Source organism: Hylobates moloch, unplaced genomic scaffold (assembly GCF_009828535.3).
Source record: "Hylobates moloch isolate HMO894 unplaced genomic scaffold, HMol_V3 SCAFFOLD_24, whole genome shotgun sequence".
Lineage (NCBI taxonomy): Eukaryota > Metazoa > Chordata > Mammalia > Primates > Hylobatidae > Hylobates > Hylobates moloch.
The window spans coordinates 17,514,545-17,529,842 of record NW_026652299.1 but is presented as its reverse complement, the minus strand read 5'-3'; the positions used below and the strand labels follow the sequence as shown (position 1 = coordinate 17,529,842).

Genomic DNA, 15,298 nt, shown 5'->3' with positions numbered 1-15,298 from the left:
CTGGGTGATTGGGCTAGAGGGCTTGGGAAGCGTTTGGAAATAATGAGCTTTATCTTGGCGGCATTACCCATATTTTTGAAATAAGTGTGGTGATTTTTGTGACTGTGATTTTCTTTATTACCGGGGCCATTTTGGCCTGTTGTCATTCTTGGTTTTTTTCTAGATGTAGAGTGTTGCCAGAAGTCTGATCCTCAGAGAAAAGGTGCATTTTACACTTACTATAAAATTTCTTTGCGGCTTTACTGTCCTTTGAGAGTGGAAGCAAATGTTTCGAGTATTATCATTGAACATTAAGGAGACCTACGTGACAAATTGACATGCTGTGCGATCTTTTCACAGATGGTTCTTTCTTTCTTCTTAGGGAGTCATTATTGAACTATCTTAAAGCCTGTTCATGGTTTCCTGGGCCAGATGCCAGGTGACAATCCTAGCGGTTTTTTTTTTGGTTTTGTTTTTTTTTTAATGGCTGTCTGATGAAGCATCATCCAGATTTGGTCTTGCTCAAAGCCTTCTTCCCTACCCTCATTGATTTATGGACTAGGTCTTTGGAGCAGAGGCCCAGTGCCTTAATACTCATTAGTAAATTGGGCACAGCTAGCCTAGGAATGAGATTCTCAGTTAGTGCCCAGACAGCACTGAGAGATGTGGAGAAAACGAGACTCATTTATCAGTCACCTTGAGACAGCGTCAGCAGTCGGCCACCTTCCCTCACTCTGAGGCCTTCCACAGCCTCAGCACGGGCTTCTGAGCCTGCTGGTCTTCAGGGATGGTGATAGACTCCCAGGTTCACCTTGGTCTGCTTCTCTCTAGTTACATGGGCAGAACCTGTCTGAGCATCTTCCAGTGGGTGAATTAAGATCCTGTTGATTGGTAAGGCAGTCCCTCTCAACCGAGGCAGTCCCTCTCAACCGAGGCAGTCCCTCTCAACCGAGGCAGTCCCTCTCAACCGAGGCAGTCCCTCTCAACCGAGGCAGTTTTGGCAGTGTTGAGAGACATTTTTCGACTGTCACAACCCTCTAGTTATAGAGGGTTATTGGAGGCCTCTAATGGCATCTAGTGGCTAGAGGCCAGCAATGCTGCTAAACCTTTAATAGCTTCCCACAACAAAAAAATTCTTCAGACCCATATATCAATTGTGCAAAGATTGAGAAACACTGGATTAAAGTGATTTATTTCATTTTTCAGGGACCCGTGCGTTGTTTTGGTTTAGTAGTTGTTTTCAGAATTATTATTATTTTTTTTTTTTGAGGCAGCATCTTGCTCTGTCGCCTAGGCTGGAGTACAGGGGCACGATCTCGGCTCACTGCCAGCTCCGCCTCCCGGGTTCATGCTATTCTCCTGCCTCAGCCTCCCGAGTAGCTGGGACTATGGGCGCCCGCCACCACGCCCAGCTAATTTTTTGTATTTTTAGTGCAGACGGGGTTTCACCGTGTTAGCCAGGATGGTCTCGACCTCTCAACCTCGTGATCCGCCCCGCTCGGCCTCCCAAAGTGCTGGGATTACAGGTATGAGCCACCGCGCCCAGCCCCTCAGAATTCTTGGAGTTACCACTGTTGCCTTTTTTTGTTGTTAAGGAAATTCCGTCAACTGTGAATATCGTATGGGCCTGGTGAATGAAACTCATAGAACATGTGAAGATCTTATCTGCTCCAGCAACCACAGCTTCCTTCTCACTCTTGTCCTCTTTCCCTTTTGTCCACCTGCCAGTAATATGCACATCCAAGAGACTAAGTCAGGATAAAATCATCAAATGTTGGTTTTCTCTTCCCCCATCCACGCCCTCTAGTGGCCTGCTTTGCCTCTAAAGCTGCTTTGCCTGTCCCTTCCTCCTCCTCTGCTTCACCTTTTAACACCAACTGTATTTAGATGAACACTGTCCGCATCCCCTTTCCATCTGTCTTCTTTATACCTGTGAATGGCAGAGAACAGCTGGGGTAGGTGTGGCGGAACCTGGGAATAGAGAGGGCAGGAAGAAGAGTGCATGTTCCGGACCCAGATTCGCCAGACCTGTTACAGTGTTTGGAAATTTATTTTGCTATTGATGCCAGATATGGAGCCCTGAACTCCACTGAGTGGATGGTGTAACTGCAAGACAAATATGCACTTCAGGTGGTTGGCGTTGGAGGTTTTCCTTTCTCTGCCCACAGGAAAAATGCAAGTGTAGCATAATAAATTAAAACTCTGGGTACAGGACTGTCTTGCTTTGATCACTTCAAATGTAAGAGGGGATGGGCTGTTTAAAACCCAGATATTCAAAGAGTCTTCCCAAGATATTAAAGGTGTGTTGTTTTTAGCTGGTGTCTTTCAGCTAGTTAATTAAAATAAGACTAGTTTAGCCAGTTCCAAAGGGAACAGACTGTTTTCATTTAGAATGTGTTTTTCCTGTTTATAAAAAAAAAAAAAAAAAAAAAAAAAACCATGTCCTGGAAGTGAAAGGTCTCTGTTCATACCTATTTCTTGGGCAGCACCCCTGCCTGCTCCTGAGCTCCTTTGCTTCCTAGAGCTAGAAGAGAGTCGTTGGCATCACAGCTGTCAGGGATTCACAGCTGAGCTTTGGGCACCTGCTGAGTGGGCTCTATCAGGTTGGTGGCACTGGGCCATCTGGGGGAGTGAATGACCTCAGAGCTTCTTCCCAGGAATTTGGATTTATTTTAGAAGAGAAAGCTGCTTTGCCTGTCCCTTCCTCCTCCTCTGCTTCTCCTTTTAACACCAACTGTATTTAGATGAAGACTGCCCCCCGCCCCCACCGTCCCCGTTCCATCTGTCTTTCTTACACCAGTAATCCTGTAAATGTGTATTTTTCTCCCTTTCATGTGTTGATTCAACCCTTGAGGTTGGTGGGACATTGCATTAGACTCACGGCTTCTTAATAGTACTGGACTTTGGTTTCTGTCTTGTGTTTCGTACGGAGAGGTCTCTTCCTTTCTGAGTTTCTGCATGCAGCTGGTAGACTCAGTTTGGTTTGGTGGAGGCCATGTAGTATTAGGAGGCAGGAATGGGGTGCTGGTTTGATTCTGATTCTAACTGGAAAACATAACATTTTCTGGCCTCAGGGTTTTCCTCTGTAAATTGAGGGTTTGCATTTTATATTTTCCTAAGCAAAACCAGAGGTTGTCTTCCAGTCTGTAAAAAGGTATTTTATACATTTTAATTTATCATATTTCCTGTTAAAGTTGATTGTTAGACCAGCGAGATGTGGTTCTGTGGTAAGCACAAAACCAGGAGTTTGGTAAGAGGTTGTGCAGTCAGTGCAAGGTTAGCACCCAGTTGATTCCTGCACTGTGTTTTGGTTCAGAGTAGAAGCAGTCCATATTCATCCAATTATGAATGGGAGTGGCTATCATTTTAAAAAATAATTTACCAAGCACTCTAAGTTGCTTTTAATGTAAATTGAGATGGAGGCTGAAAAGAGAAGTGGTAGAAATTGTTTCAAAGTTGAATTATTAACATCTAAAGACAGTTGTCACTTAAAATATGGGAGTCAGGCAAGCAGCCTTGAAACTTCAAGATGTGTGACCAACTCTCACCTGGCATTTAATTAGGGTAGTGCTTTTTTCTCATAAAATTTCATGTGAATAGATATCTGGGCCTGAATTTTTAAAAATATGTAAACTAGACCACTACTGAGCATTAGTTTTGTGACCAATAAGGTGGAAATTTGAAGTTCAAACTCCACTGTACGGAGGTAGCCAGGGCAGTTTTGCTGAGTCTCTGCAGTATAAATTGATACGTATATTGCTTGTCTCTAGTATCTTAGGATTTGGCATGTCAAACTTTTTTTTGAAAAATGTTTAAAAACATTTTAAATAAAACCAAAAGTCAAATGAAACGTTTGTGGAACCTCTGGAACATCTCTGTGAATTAATCTTTGATGTTCTTTGGAGCACAGTTTGAGAACCAATAACTCAGTTGCTCACCTCTACTCCTCCGGCTCTAACAGTGTTCTGTGTTTCTAGAACTTTCTCCATGTTATACATGCGGAAACTGAGATGGACACACTTAGGATCACACAGTGCCAATGGTAGAACAAGCTGCAGATCAGAGATTTTCAGGTTTTTGATGCAAGGTTCTCTCAGTTCTTCCTTGTCACCCTTTCAGGTGTTATTTCCTGTGATCTTCTCAGCATAACAGTGACACGACCCTCCGAGAAAGGTTCCCTGGTACTTTCCCCTCCATCCCTTGTCTTAGACATATTTTGTTTCTGTAATCTCACTGCCCTGCCCCCCTAGAATTTTCTTCTGGAGTGTTTTTTTGCAGTTTTCTTCTCTGTTTAATACCTGACTGACTACCATCATATCCACTTTAGTTTAACCCTGCCTCCTCAAGGGTTTCACTACTAAGGGTAAAATCTTGCAAAAGGTAAGGTGCAAATGTAGTGTCAGAATGCCCAGGTTCTGTGGCTCATACCAGAAGGAGGTCTTGGAGGTCTTTGCTAATTTGCATTTCTTCACCTCATTTCCACCATCCTGTCCTCTCATCTAGCAAATACTTAATGACCACCCTCTGTGTGCAAGGCATGGCCATTGCCAGCATTTCTTGTCTTTGGGGGCCTCACAGACCCCGTAGGCGAGATGACACGGGATTGTCCTGTAGAGCAAGGAAGGAGCACGAACTGCTATGAGTTACGAGTACTCTATGGAAGGGGAGTTCTCCTCAGTCTAGGGAGCCCCTGGAGGCTTTATGCAGGAGGTGGGGTGAGATTGGAGGCTGGAGATGTGGGTGGGATTTTCCAAGGAAATTGGGTGGACACAGTGACTTAGGATTTCTTGAAGATTACTGTACAGGATGAAGCTAAATGTAGGCTCATTAGCCACCATTTAATGATGACTATGAAGTAGCTCAGGTGGTACACAGTGAGGACAGAGAGATCTGGGAACCACTAAGTTAGAGCAGTGCTGTCCTATGTGAATGTGGTGCATGGGATGGTATTGTCCTGCAGGGCTACTGGAAGAGACCACATCTCTGCTTGGGGCTGGCATTGCGTCTGAAGGGATGGGCATTTCTGCCTTTGTTTATCCTCTGAGGAGGCAGGCCCTTGTGTCAGAAATAGGGCCTCCAGGGATGTTGGATGGCCACCTGGAGGAACAGCTTCATTGGTCTGGTTCTCACTCCATTGGAACTGGGCTGCTGCTCAGTGTTCTCAGGTGGGTTGAGAAATTGGCATTTGCCAGACAAGGTGGGCCGGGAGCCTTCTGAAGGGAGGCCTATAAGGTTGATCCAGAGGTTATAAGAGCGGTCATATGTGGTGAACTGGAAGTAGATCACTGTGATTTCCTTCTGTTGCTAGGCCCGTGGCCAGCCCTTAGTTCCTGCCCTGGTCTTGGCTGTGCTAGGCCCATGACACTCATCTGCCTGCTCTAAGCCAAACTCCTCCTTTTCCCCATAGCTTTAGAGGTGGACTTGCTTTTTTTTTTTTTAACAGTTTTTTTTTTTTTTGAGATACACATATCATACCATCCTCCTATTTAAAAGTATACAACTCCATGGCTTTTGGTATGTCCACAGAATTATGCTCCCATCACCACAATTTTAGAGCCTTTTTGTTACCCCCTAGAAAACCCTATACACCTTACCTATCACCTCTCATTTCCTCCATTCTCCATACCCCAGCCCTAAGCAAGTACTAATGTATTTTCTGCCTTTACAGATTTGCCTATTCTAGACATTTACTGTCAATGGAATCATGCAATATGTGTTTTTTGTTACTTTTTTTGCTTAGTATAATGTTCTTAAGAGTCATCTATGTGTAGCATAATCAGTTCATTCCTTTTTATAGCCAAATAATATTTAATTGCATAGATATGGCAGTTTTGTTTCCATTTCCTGAGTTGATGCACATTGGGCTGGTTTTACTTTTGTTTATTATGGATAATGCTGCTGAGTATGGATACTGCTGCTGAGTACTTCTGTGTACAAGTTTTTGTGTAGACACGTATTTTCATTTCTCTTGGGAGAATTCCTAGAAGCAGAATTGTTTGTATCATATGGTAACTCCTAACTATTTGAGGTACTGCCAGATTATTTCCCACGCTGGCTGCGCCATTTGACATTCCCACCAGTGGTAGATGAGGGTTCCAATTTCTCCACATCTTCACCAACACTTGTTCTTATCTGCATGTCCTTATGAGTGTGAAGTTGGTATCTCATTGTGGTTTTGATTTGCATCTCCTCTAGTGACTAATGATGTTGAGCATCTTTTCATGTGCCTTTTTTTTTTTCCTTTCAGGAGAATTGACACATTTCTTTGCCAGAGATCTCTGATCATCTTTAGAAAGGTTGAAGATGATTTTGTTGTGTTGAGGCGTGAGTGGGATGGAACGAGGTGACTGCTATTCTTTTAGGAAGTAGGAGGATAGAGGGGATGCATATTGAGGTGGCTAATTCTGCAAACAGACTTAGTGCAAACTTTTTTCTGGAAGTGAATTGATGAAATCACGGCCGTGAGCTGACATTACTCTGGTTGGCAACAAGGTCTTCTGAGATCCACTGTATAGTCCCACTGTGCCCATTCTATGACTCAGCTAGAGGACCCAGGCATTAGAAGGTCTGGAGGTAGGCATCTTCTTAGCTCCAGCAACAACTTCTTGATCACTGTTAGTCTAGGGCTTCCTCGTTAATTGTCTGGTCATTCCTGATGATCTTCATTGTCATTTTGTGGCACCAAGACTGTGAGGATGGGTGTTCATTATCCTCCTCATTGTCTACCTGTTACTGTGAGAGATAGGGGTGTCTCCTGAATAATGCTTTTGAAAAGTCTTAAGTTCTGTCATCTTAATAGGAATCGTAGAGATGCATTCTGTGATTTTGTGTGTGTGCTGTGTGTGTGCTGATATCGTTTCTATTATTTCAAGCTCTAAGTACCACTGGAGAAAAGAAGTTTCCTGGCACTTCTATAGTCACTTAAAATCTGGGCCCTCACTAATCAGAACTGTACTCTGAACTCCTCATAGCTAGGGATTTTCACTTCAAATTTGCATGTCTCTGAACTGGGATAATTTTACCTAGGCTGAGATTTTTTGGCCATCTCTTTGCCCCTCTGATACAGCATCTGGATGTGTCTGACCGTCTCCAAGGCAAGGGTGGAGAAGAAGCCTTCTACCTTCTAAGGAAGCCATTGTTCAGTTCCTAGCTCTTGGTCTTTCCTTTGTTTTAACTCCACAGCTTGAGCAGCCTATTCAGTAGGGTTAACTGAGGAAGTAGAGTGGGGTTTCCTGTCTAAAAGTGGACAGCTAATTCCTGCCAGTGATTCGGGCTCTTTACTAAAATAGTGAAAGAAAATCACCTTTTTTGATATAGCACCTCATTGGGTTGCCCTAGGAAAATTCCTTCAGCCCTGGGGTAAAATTAAGTAATGAGTAATGAGTATGGGTTATCCAAAAAAAAAAAAAAAGCCAATTCCCTAGGAGCTAGGTACAGCACCTAGTTCGTAATGTGGCTTTGAGAGTGTCGGCCCCATGGGGTAGAAACTCCATCTTGTTCACTGTTCAGTCACCAGGGCCTGATGGCAACTCATGCTCAATATAGACTTGGCGCAGAGCAGAGTGGAGGAAGGAAAGAGAGCAGGTGCTTGTTCGCTGGCCTGCAGTTAGAAGGGCTGAATAAAGTGCTGTAGTGCCCTAGGCGACATATTCACTTAGCAGATACTTTATTATGCCACTGTGGTCAGTGCCTTTCTCTGAGAAGGTGTGTGTTTGGGGAGGGGCTCCCTAAAGGATGTCATAGAGTCCCACATAGAAACTTTAAACAATCCAAGGTAGACAGGTGTTTTTAACTGATAATACTCCTTTATTCCCTGTTCTAAAAATTTTTTTAAATTTGATTCAATAATTATACATAATAATGGAGTACCATGTGAGATTCAATCCACATATACATTGTGAAATTATCAAATTAGGGTGGTTAGCATGCACATCACCCTCAAATAATTATCATTACTTTTGTGGTGAGAACACTTAAAATTGTCTCTTTTAGAAATATACATTATTATTAACCATAGTCACCTTGCTGTGTGCAATGGAACACCAGAACTTACTCCTCCTAACTGTAACATTTTAACCCATTGACCACTCCCTCCTCATCCCCCTCTCTCCTCCCCACCCCTGGTAACCACTGTTCTGTTATCTCCTATGATAGCAACTTTTTAGCTTCTGCATGTGAGATTTTACGGTATTTGCCTTTCTGTGCCTGGATTATTTCATTTAGCATAATATCCTTCAGGTTTATCCCTGTCGCTGCAAAAGACAGGATTTCTCTCTCTTTTTCTAGTTGAATAGTATTCCATTGTCAGAGAAGTGTTGTAAGACTAGGTAAGGAACACTGCAGGCTAGAGCCCTGGGGAAAGTGGTCTGAGGCAGGTGGGACTGGAGCTGGGGTCTGCCAAACAGGCTGGGTTTGATCGTCAGCATAATAGAGAGCACTCATGTGCCAGCTGGGTGGGAGAAGCAGCCAAGCGAAGACTGGGAAGCCTCTCAGGAAGCATGTGCAGGGTTTATGGTGATGAGCAGACCAGCAGGTACGTAGTGGGAGAGGGGTGTGATAGGGCAGAGGAACTTACTTACGTTATGATAGTACAAGACAGAGGTTGAGCCTCATTTTAATGGGCATTGTGGTGGGTGTTGAATAGTGATGGAATTTATGGGTCTGGAATCAGGCTGCCTGATCAAGGGCTCTGAAACTTGAGTGTGCATCAGAATCACCTTGAGGCTTGTTAAATTATAGGCTGCGGACCACATCTCCTCAGCTGCTGATTCAGTGGGTGTGGGTGGGGCCTGAGAATTCACATTTCTCACTGGTGATGCTGCCATTACTGAGTTTGGGACCACATTTGGAGAACCACTGGTCTAGAATTGAGAGGTTGGCAAACCTTTTCTGTTAAGAGGTAGATAGTAAATATTTTAGGCCTTTTGGGCTACAAAGAGTATCTGTTACATATTCTTTGTTGCTTTTCATGACCCATTAAGCATATACATATCATTCTCTGCCATATACAAACAGGCTGTTGGGGAAGTGAGGAGGATGTAGGGAAGGTAGGGCATGGTTTAATAACCCCTGGGCCATGCCTAGATGATCAGTTCTCTGCCACATAGCTGACTGACCTTTGCCAAGTTAATCACCTTTTGCCTTTATTTTCTCATATAACAGAGGTGATAATATTCATACTTCCTACCATATAGAACTTCTGAGGATTCAGTGAGCAAAGCCACAAAAGATTGTATGTCACAGTGTCTGGGACATAGCTAGAATTTATCATTTATTTTTACTCTGTTGATAGGCAAGGGGAAAACGGTAAGAGGCAGACCAACAGTGATCCAGGGCTCTGAAAGCTAATTGTTTCAAGATCCTGCTACCATTTTCTTTTGGGTTGCTTGCAAAGAAGAATCCTTTGACTGAAGCATATATGTACACTCTGAAGTACATCCTGGGTTAGTCCCTTATAAGGGATCGGGATCATTGCTCAGCCTCTCCCTTGAGTGGCACTTAGAAAATGGTGCTATTCGTAAGCTGACTGGTATTGGGCCCAGGACTCTAGCCGAAGGGGTGGGCATACTGGTAACCATTTGCAACCTATGCTCAGGTCCTACTTGTTGGAAAGCCCTGATTGAGAAGAGTGGCCTGGTCTTTGCTGGCATTAGATAGGATCTGGCTGCGTTAATATTGAAACTACTCTGCCTTTTAATGTCTCATTTTGCCTCATGGTGGGAGTGAAAGTGAGAACCACAGAAAATCTGCCTGCCAGGTGTTTCACATTTCTTGTGCTACGGCATGCAAGTGAGCAGTGAGGTGTAGCTTTACCTCATGTAGCTGGGAAAGCAATACCCCTGCTTGTACCTCTGGCATATCTTGTCTGTGCTGGTGTACTTAGAGAGGTTGCCTGGTGGCCCTGAGAGAGCCATCTCATCGCTAAACACTGATGGTGAAAGCTGGCCATGCTCAAATAAGATGTAGCAATCTGCCTCTTCTTTGTCTAGTTACCCCCAAGGGGGCATCCACTTTCTTGCTCCCCTCACCAGTTGCATGTTCTAGTCCTTGCTAGAAGCACATAATAATGACTTTGAAAGCTTAAGTTACAGGCACACAAAAGTGCCTGATGGTGGTATGACTCCACCCTCTGCTTGGGTTTTTGCTGACATTCAGTGAAATATCTTTCCGTCTCCTCCCTACCTTGCAAAACAAACTTCCTGTTTTGAATTTGGTCCAGGCTGGAACAGCCCCACTACACCTGTTAACACACATAGACGCACGCTTCCCCCTTCATAATTGCTTAGCTTCTTGTTGCCTAGCCAGATTTCCCCTCAGCTTACAGTTCCTGAATCATAAGATATTGAACCAGCAAATTTAAGAGTTGACATTTTACTTAAAAGTATTCAAGTGAAAACGTGGCTTCTGGTTTATTTTGCTGTATTGTGCCATGACCACTTGGCTAATTCTTCTCCTCCTTCACAGCAGAATGGAAGTGAGGAAAGGCAACCAGCTGACACAGGAGCCAGAGTGAGACCAGCAGACTCTCACACTCTACCTACACCATGAATTTGTGTCTATCTTCTATGCGTTAAGAGCCAAGGACAGGTGAAGTTGCCGGAGAGCAATGGCTGTCTTTACTCCGTGGAAGTTGTCCTCTCAGAAGCTGGGCTTTTTCCTGGTGACTTTTGGCTTCATTTGGGGTATGATGCTTCTGCACTTTACCATCCAGCAGCGAACTCAGCCTGAAAGCAGCTCCATGCTGCGTGAGCAGATCCTGGACCTCAGCAAAAGGTACATCAAGGCACTGGCAGAAGAAAACAGGAATGTGGTGGATGGGCCATACGCCGGAGTCATGACAGCTTATGGTAAGCACTGCGTTTCTGGGACCTCTCCATTAAAGTGCGCCTTGGCCTTGAAATGGCCCTAGAAGCTCCCAGACATGGTCTTGTCATGGACTGAATGTCCTTTGCCACTGTCTTCATAAGCAGTGAATTGCACACAGAGAGGCATCTTTAGGAAATTAAAGCAATGCCATTTGGGGGGTTCTGAGCTAGTGTATGCAGACACACTTTCCCCTGGAATCAGTGGGTTAGTATAGTTAGGGCTCTATTGGTTGTATTTGCAGCTAGCTCCTTCTCCCTGAACACATTTCAGGAACCATGTGATCTCATGTGGGAGTGAGTTCAGGGAATGCTGAAAAATATTCTCATCTTTCCCTAAACAAAACTTAATTAAGGCTGGTGGGGGTGAGGTGAAGGGGATGGGGAGGAATGTTCTATGGAAGCCAGTAAACTTAGAGCCAATTGTGTGCCTCCCTCCAGCTGATAAATAGGACACTGGCACTTGCATGCTGGTTAGTTTTAACCTTTGGCTTCTTGAGGTTATGTTGCTCTTCTTGCCCTTGTCTCTAATTGCCCTCACTTTGAAAGGAATCTTTGTGTACTTGTTGCTTTTTCTTTAAACAATTTTTTTCAGAATTCTTTTTAAAATCAGAAATAGTAAAAAAAAAAAAATACACATATGGAATGTGACTTATTTTTCTTTTATGTTTAATATAGAAAAAGTTGGAAGCTGTAGACAAGCAAAAAAAGAAAAAAATTACACATAAGTCTACTACTCCAGGCAATAACCACAATTAACATTTCAGTGTGTATTGTTCTGATATTTTGCGTACACACACAAATATATATATATATGTATACATATATATACATATATATGTATACATATATATATATACACACACACACACACACACACACACAAATACTTAGAAAAAAAATTGCAAATGGAATTTAGATCATGCTGTGTTTTGCAGAGCAGACTTGGTCTGTAGAAGATGACCTGTTGTGGAGTGACAGAGTCTGATCATTGAATTGAGATTTCAGTGGTCTCACTGAAGTGGTCTCTCTGATAGTATAGATGAGATACAAGAATGGGGTTAGGTGAGGTGGAGAAAGTGGAGTTCTGTTTTGTGACCCACTCAAGGAAGGTGCCCTGAAGTATGCAGAGTTCAAATCATGATTCCCAAAAATGTGCAGCAACAGTTCAGTTCAGTGCAGGTTGAGTTCAGACACAGGAAATCATACTCAGTTATACATGTGCTTTTTTCTTTCCAAAAGGGGAAAAAATTGTTTTTAAAAAAGTATGTAAAATTTTATACACACGTATGTGTATGTATGTGTGTGTGTGTATATATATTTATTAGAAGATGCTTACTTCTGAGGAACATTGTAGAAATTCTCTTAGTTCTTACTATGTAAATAATCACACTCTCTGCATTTAATCTATTAAAAGTGTCTGTAGGCATTAGCTTTTAATGTATCTAAGTAAAATGGTACCTTTTTTGAACTGATGGATTTAAAAAATGGGATTCCACTGTGGGAGCTTACACTGAAAAACAACTAGGTAGTTTTTCCTAGAGTTGCATTTTAAAATCGCTCATTGACTCACACTTCTGTAACGTTTCCGGAGTAGTTTAGATAAACCAACAAAAAATAAAGCTGATTGTCACCATTAGTGTTACCAATGTATATGACATAGCAGGTAACACAGGTACAGTTTTAAAGTTTCTGGTTGTATGCATTTCATGTTACAGCTTTGAAGGGAAAGAGTTACAGCTCAGTAATTTTCTCTTGTTTCTCTCACTCTGTCAAACCTTTTCCATGGGCAAGAAGAAGCCTCACAAATAACAAATTTATAGCCTTTAAATTTGTCCAGTTGTTTTGGCTGTTTGTATTTCTTGTGTATTGCTAAAAATCTCATAGGGAAGGCTTCCCCACATTTTAAAGGACAATAATTTGATCTTAGCTTTTCAGCCTCACAGAGATATTATTTTTTAAGTTACAAAAAAATCCCAGAATAGACTGTTAGAATTTCAGCCACCTTATATGCCTGTAAGCATAAGACTTTGCATCTCAAAGAAACTATAGAAATTATTTATTCCAACTTACTTTCGTAGATGAACCTTAGCAAAATAATTTCTTTTTCTCAAAAACAACAAAGAAACAATCAAACAGGTCACATCAGCAACTCTAACTCACACTGCTAGTTTTCTCTTTCATCTAATCAACTTTAACATATCAAAGTGGTTTTGGGAGCTGAGTTTCTGGAATTTAATTGGACTTGGATATATGTGCTTGAGGTATTGGGGGGTTATCACATGGTGAGATCCTACTAAGACAGGGTGTCTCATTTGGTGCTATTGACTTTTGGTCTAAATAGGTCTTGATTGTGGTAGGATTTCAGCAGCATCTCAGGGGTCTCTACCCACTAGATGCCAGTAACAGCTCCCTAGTTGTGACAATCAAAATGTCTTTAGACATGTGATAATTATCCCCTTCCTGCCACCTTGGAGAACTGTACTAAGAGTGGAAACCACAAACGCTATCTGACATCATCTTTTTGAGGATGTTATCAAGCAGATAACCGGTTTTAGCTTTTTTGTTTGTTTGTTTCTGAGATGGAGTCTTGCTTTGTTGCCCAGGCTGGAGTGCAGTGGTGCAATCTTGGCTCACTGCAACACCCCCCTCCCGGGTTCAAGCCTCAGCCTCCAGAGTAGCTGGGATTACAGGCGCACACCACCACGCCCGCCTAATTTTTGTGTTTTTAGTAGATACAGGGTTTCACCATGTTGGCCAGGCTGGTCTGGAACACCTGACCTCAGATGATCCGCCCACCTTGGCCTCCCAAAGTGCTGGGATTACAGGTGTGAGCCACTGTGCCTAGCCTGGTTTTAGTTACTTCAAACTTGAAAGCCTAGTCATCCCCCTGGTTTCCAGTTCTGACACCAACAATTTGGATTGAACGAGAGGATTGTACTAGGGATTAGTATAGTGCAGGGCCAGTCCTAGAAGCTGGAGAGCCATTCTGATGACATATACTTCCCTTGGAATCTGTCAGTATCAGTAACATTGTGTGACATGCAGGCAGCTCTGGCAGTTAATGTCACATGGTGGTGCAGAGACTGTAGGATTTTCATTGGTGTAGCTGGGCTGGCAGAACGGTGATGTGGATGCATGGGCCATTAGTTTGCAGTCTCTTTTTTTTTTTTTTTTTTTTTTTTTTGGCCATAAATGCAGCCTATGTGCAGTGCACTGCCTACACATCTGCTTTGAAAGAGTGAAGAGTTGATCCTGTATGGCTAGGATTTGTGTCTGGTTTAAATGAATCAGCAAAAAGAAGAAAAAAATTCCTTCTTTCTCTCCTCCCCATATTGGTATAATCAGAGGCTTTCAGGATAAATGGGTCTACAGTAGGTATTTGAGGGATTGCTGTAGCTGATTTTAGATGATTGCTGATTTATTAGAATTTCTGGTTAGAGATTCCAGGGCAGCAGGGTTCGGTGAGCTATGACCTATGCGCCAAATTCAGGACCTTTGTCTGATTGTGTAAATGGTTTTATTGGAACACCTCCACTCCCATTTGTTTGTAACAAATGCAGTAACAGATAAACACGATAATTCCAGTATTTATTTCATAAAACATCTGACACATTCTGAATCCCATCGATCAGCAGTCACCATAGTTATTCTAAGTACTCATCTGATCAAGTTCCTTACTGATTCAGCTACTTCCCAGGACTCCCATGGTCTAAGGCAGAGTCAGCAAACCATGGCCTACGGGCCAAGTCTTCCTTAGTATCTGTGTTTGTACAGAAAGCCATGCCCATTTGATTATATGCTGTCTGTGGCTGCTTTTGCACTATAGTGGCAGAGTTGAGTAGTTGTCATACAGACTGCAAAGCCTAAATATTTACTGTCTGGTTCTCTACCAAAAATGTTTATCAGTCTCTGACCTAGATAGTCTCCGGGTGAGTCTCTTTCTCTACTGGATTTTGTTTGTATGTGTGTGTCCCAAGTCTCTTTCACGCCTGTGTTTGGATTTGCTCACGACATTTTCATAAGGTGCACATATAAATGCAGCATTTCTCTGGCCTCTGAAAATGCTTCTTCTAAGTGGCAGGTCGAGAGTTGCAGTGGTTAGGAGCATGGGTTTTGAGGCCAACTGGTTTGTGTTTGCCACATCCTGTCTGCATGGCTTAGGCCCTAGAAGCCCAAACTGCTTTAAAGTGAGGTGTCAGTGCCTCTCACCAAGGACTGTGAGACATGAGCAAGGTGCTGTTTGTCAGATGCCTGACATTGTGTGCTTGTTGTTGGCTGTTAGTGTGACTTGTGACTAGTACTCAAACAATAATAGAACTTGAAGAGTATCTTCCCTGTCCCAACCCATCCTTGTTTTGGTGATTTGAAAAGAGACTTCTGAACTTCTTTGGGATTTGGCAACTCCAAAGTGATACCCAGAAGATCTCCTGGGCAGCCCGTGTGGAACATTCAGT

The 15,298-nt window shown here is 42.9% G+C and overlaps 1 protein-coding gene across 8 annotated transcripts in view; it reads left to right on the top strand.

Moving 5' to 3' along the window:
- MGAT5 (alpha-1,6-mannosylglycoprotein 6-beta-N-acetylglucosaminyltransferase) overlaps positions 1-15,298 on the top strand; it is a 329,280-nt gene that overhangs the window by 117,431 nt on the left and 196,551 nt on the right. For 5 of the 8 annotated variants that reach the window (XM_058434331.1, XM_032145644.2, XM_032145648.2 and 2 more), the window contains one exon: positions 10,444-10,826. In XM_058434331.1, the coding sequence (XP_058290314.1) occupies positions 10,586-10,826 (241 nt within the window). In that variant the 5' untranslated portion in view covers positions 10,444-10,585. The remainder of the gene's footprint in view (positions 1-10,443; positions 10,827-15,298) is intronic. The other 3 variants (XM_058434333.1, XM_032145650.2, XM_032145649.2) reach the window with 1 other exon arrangement.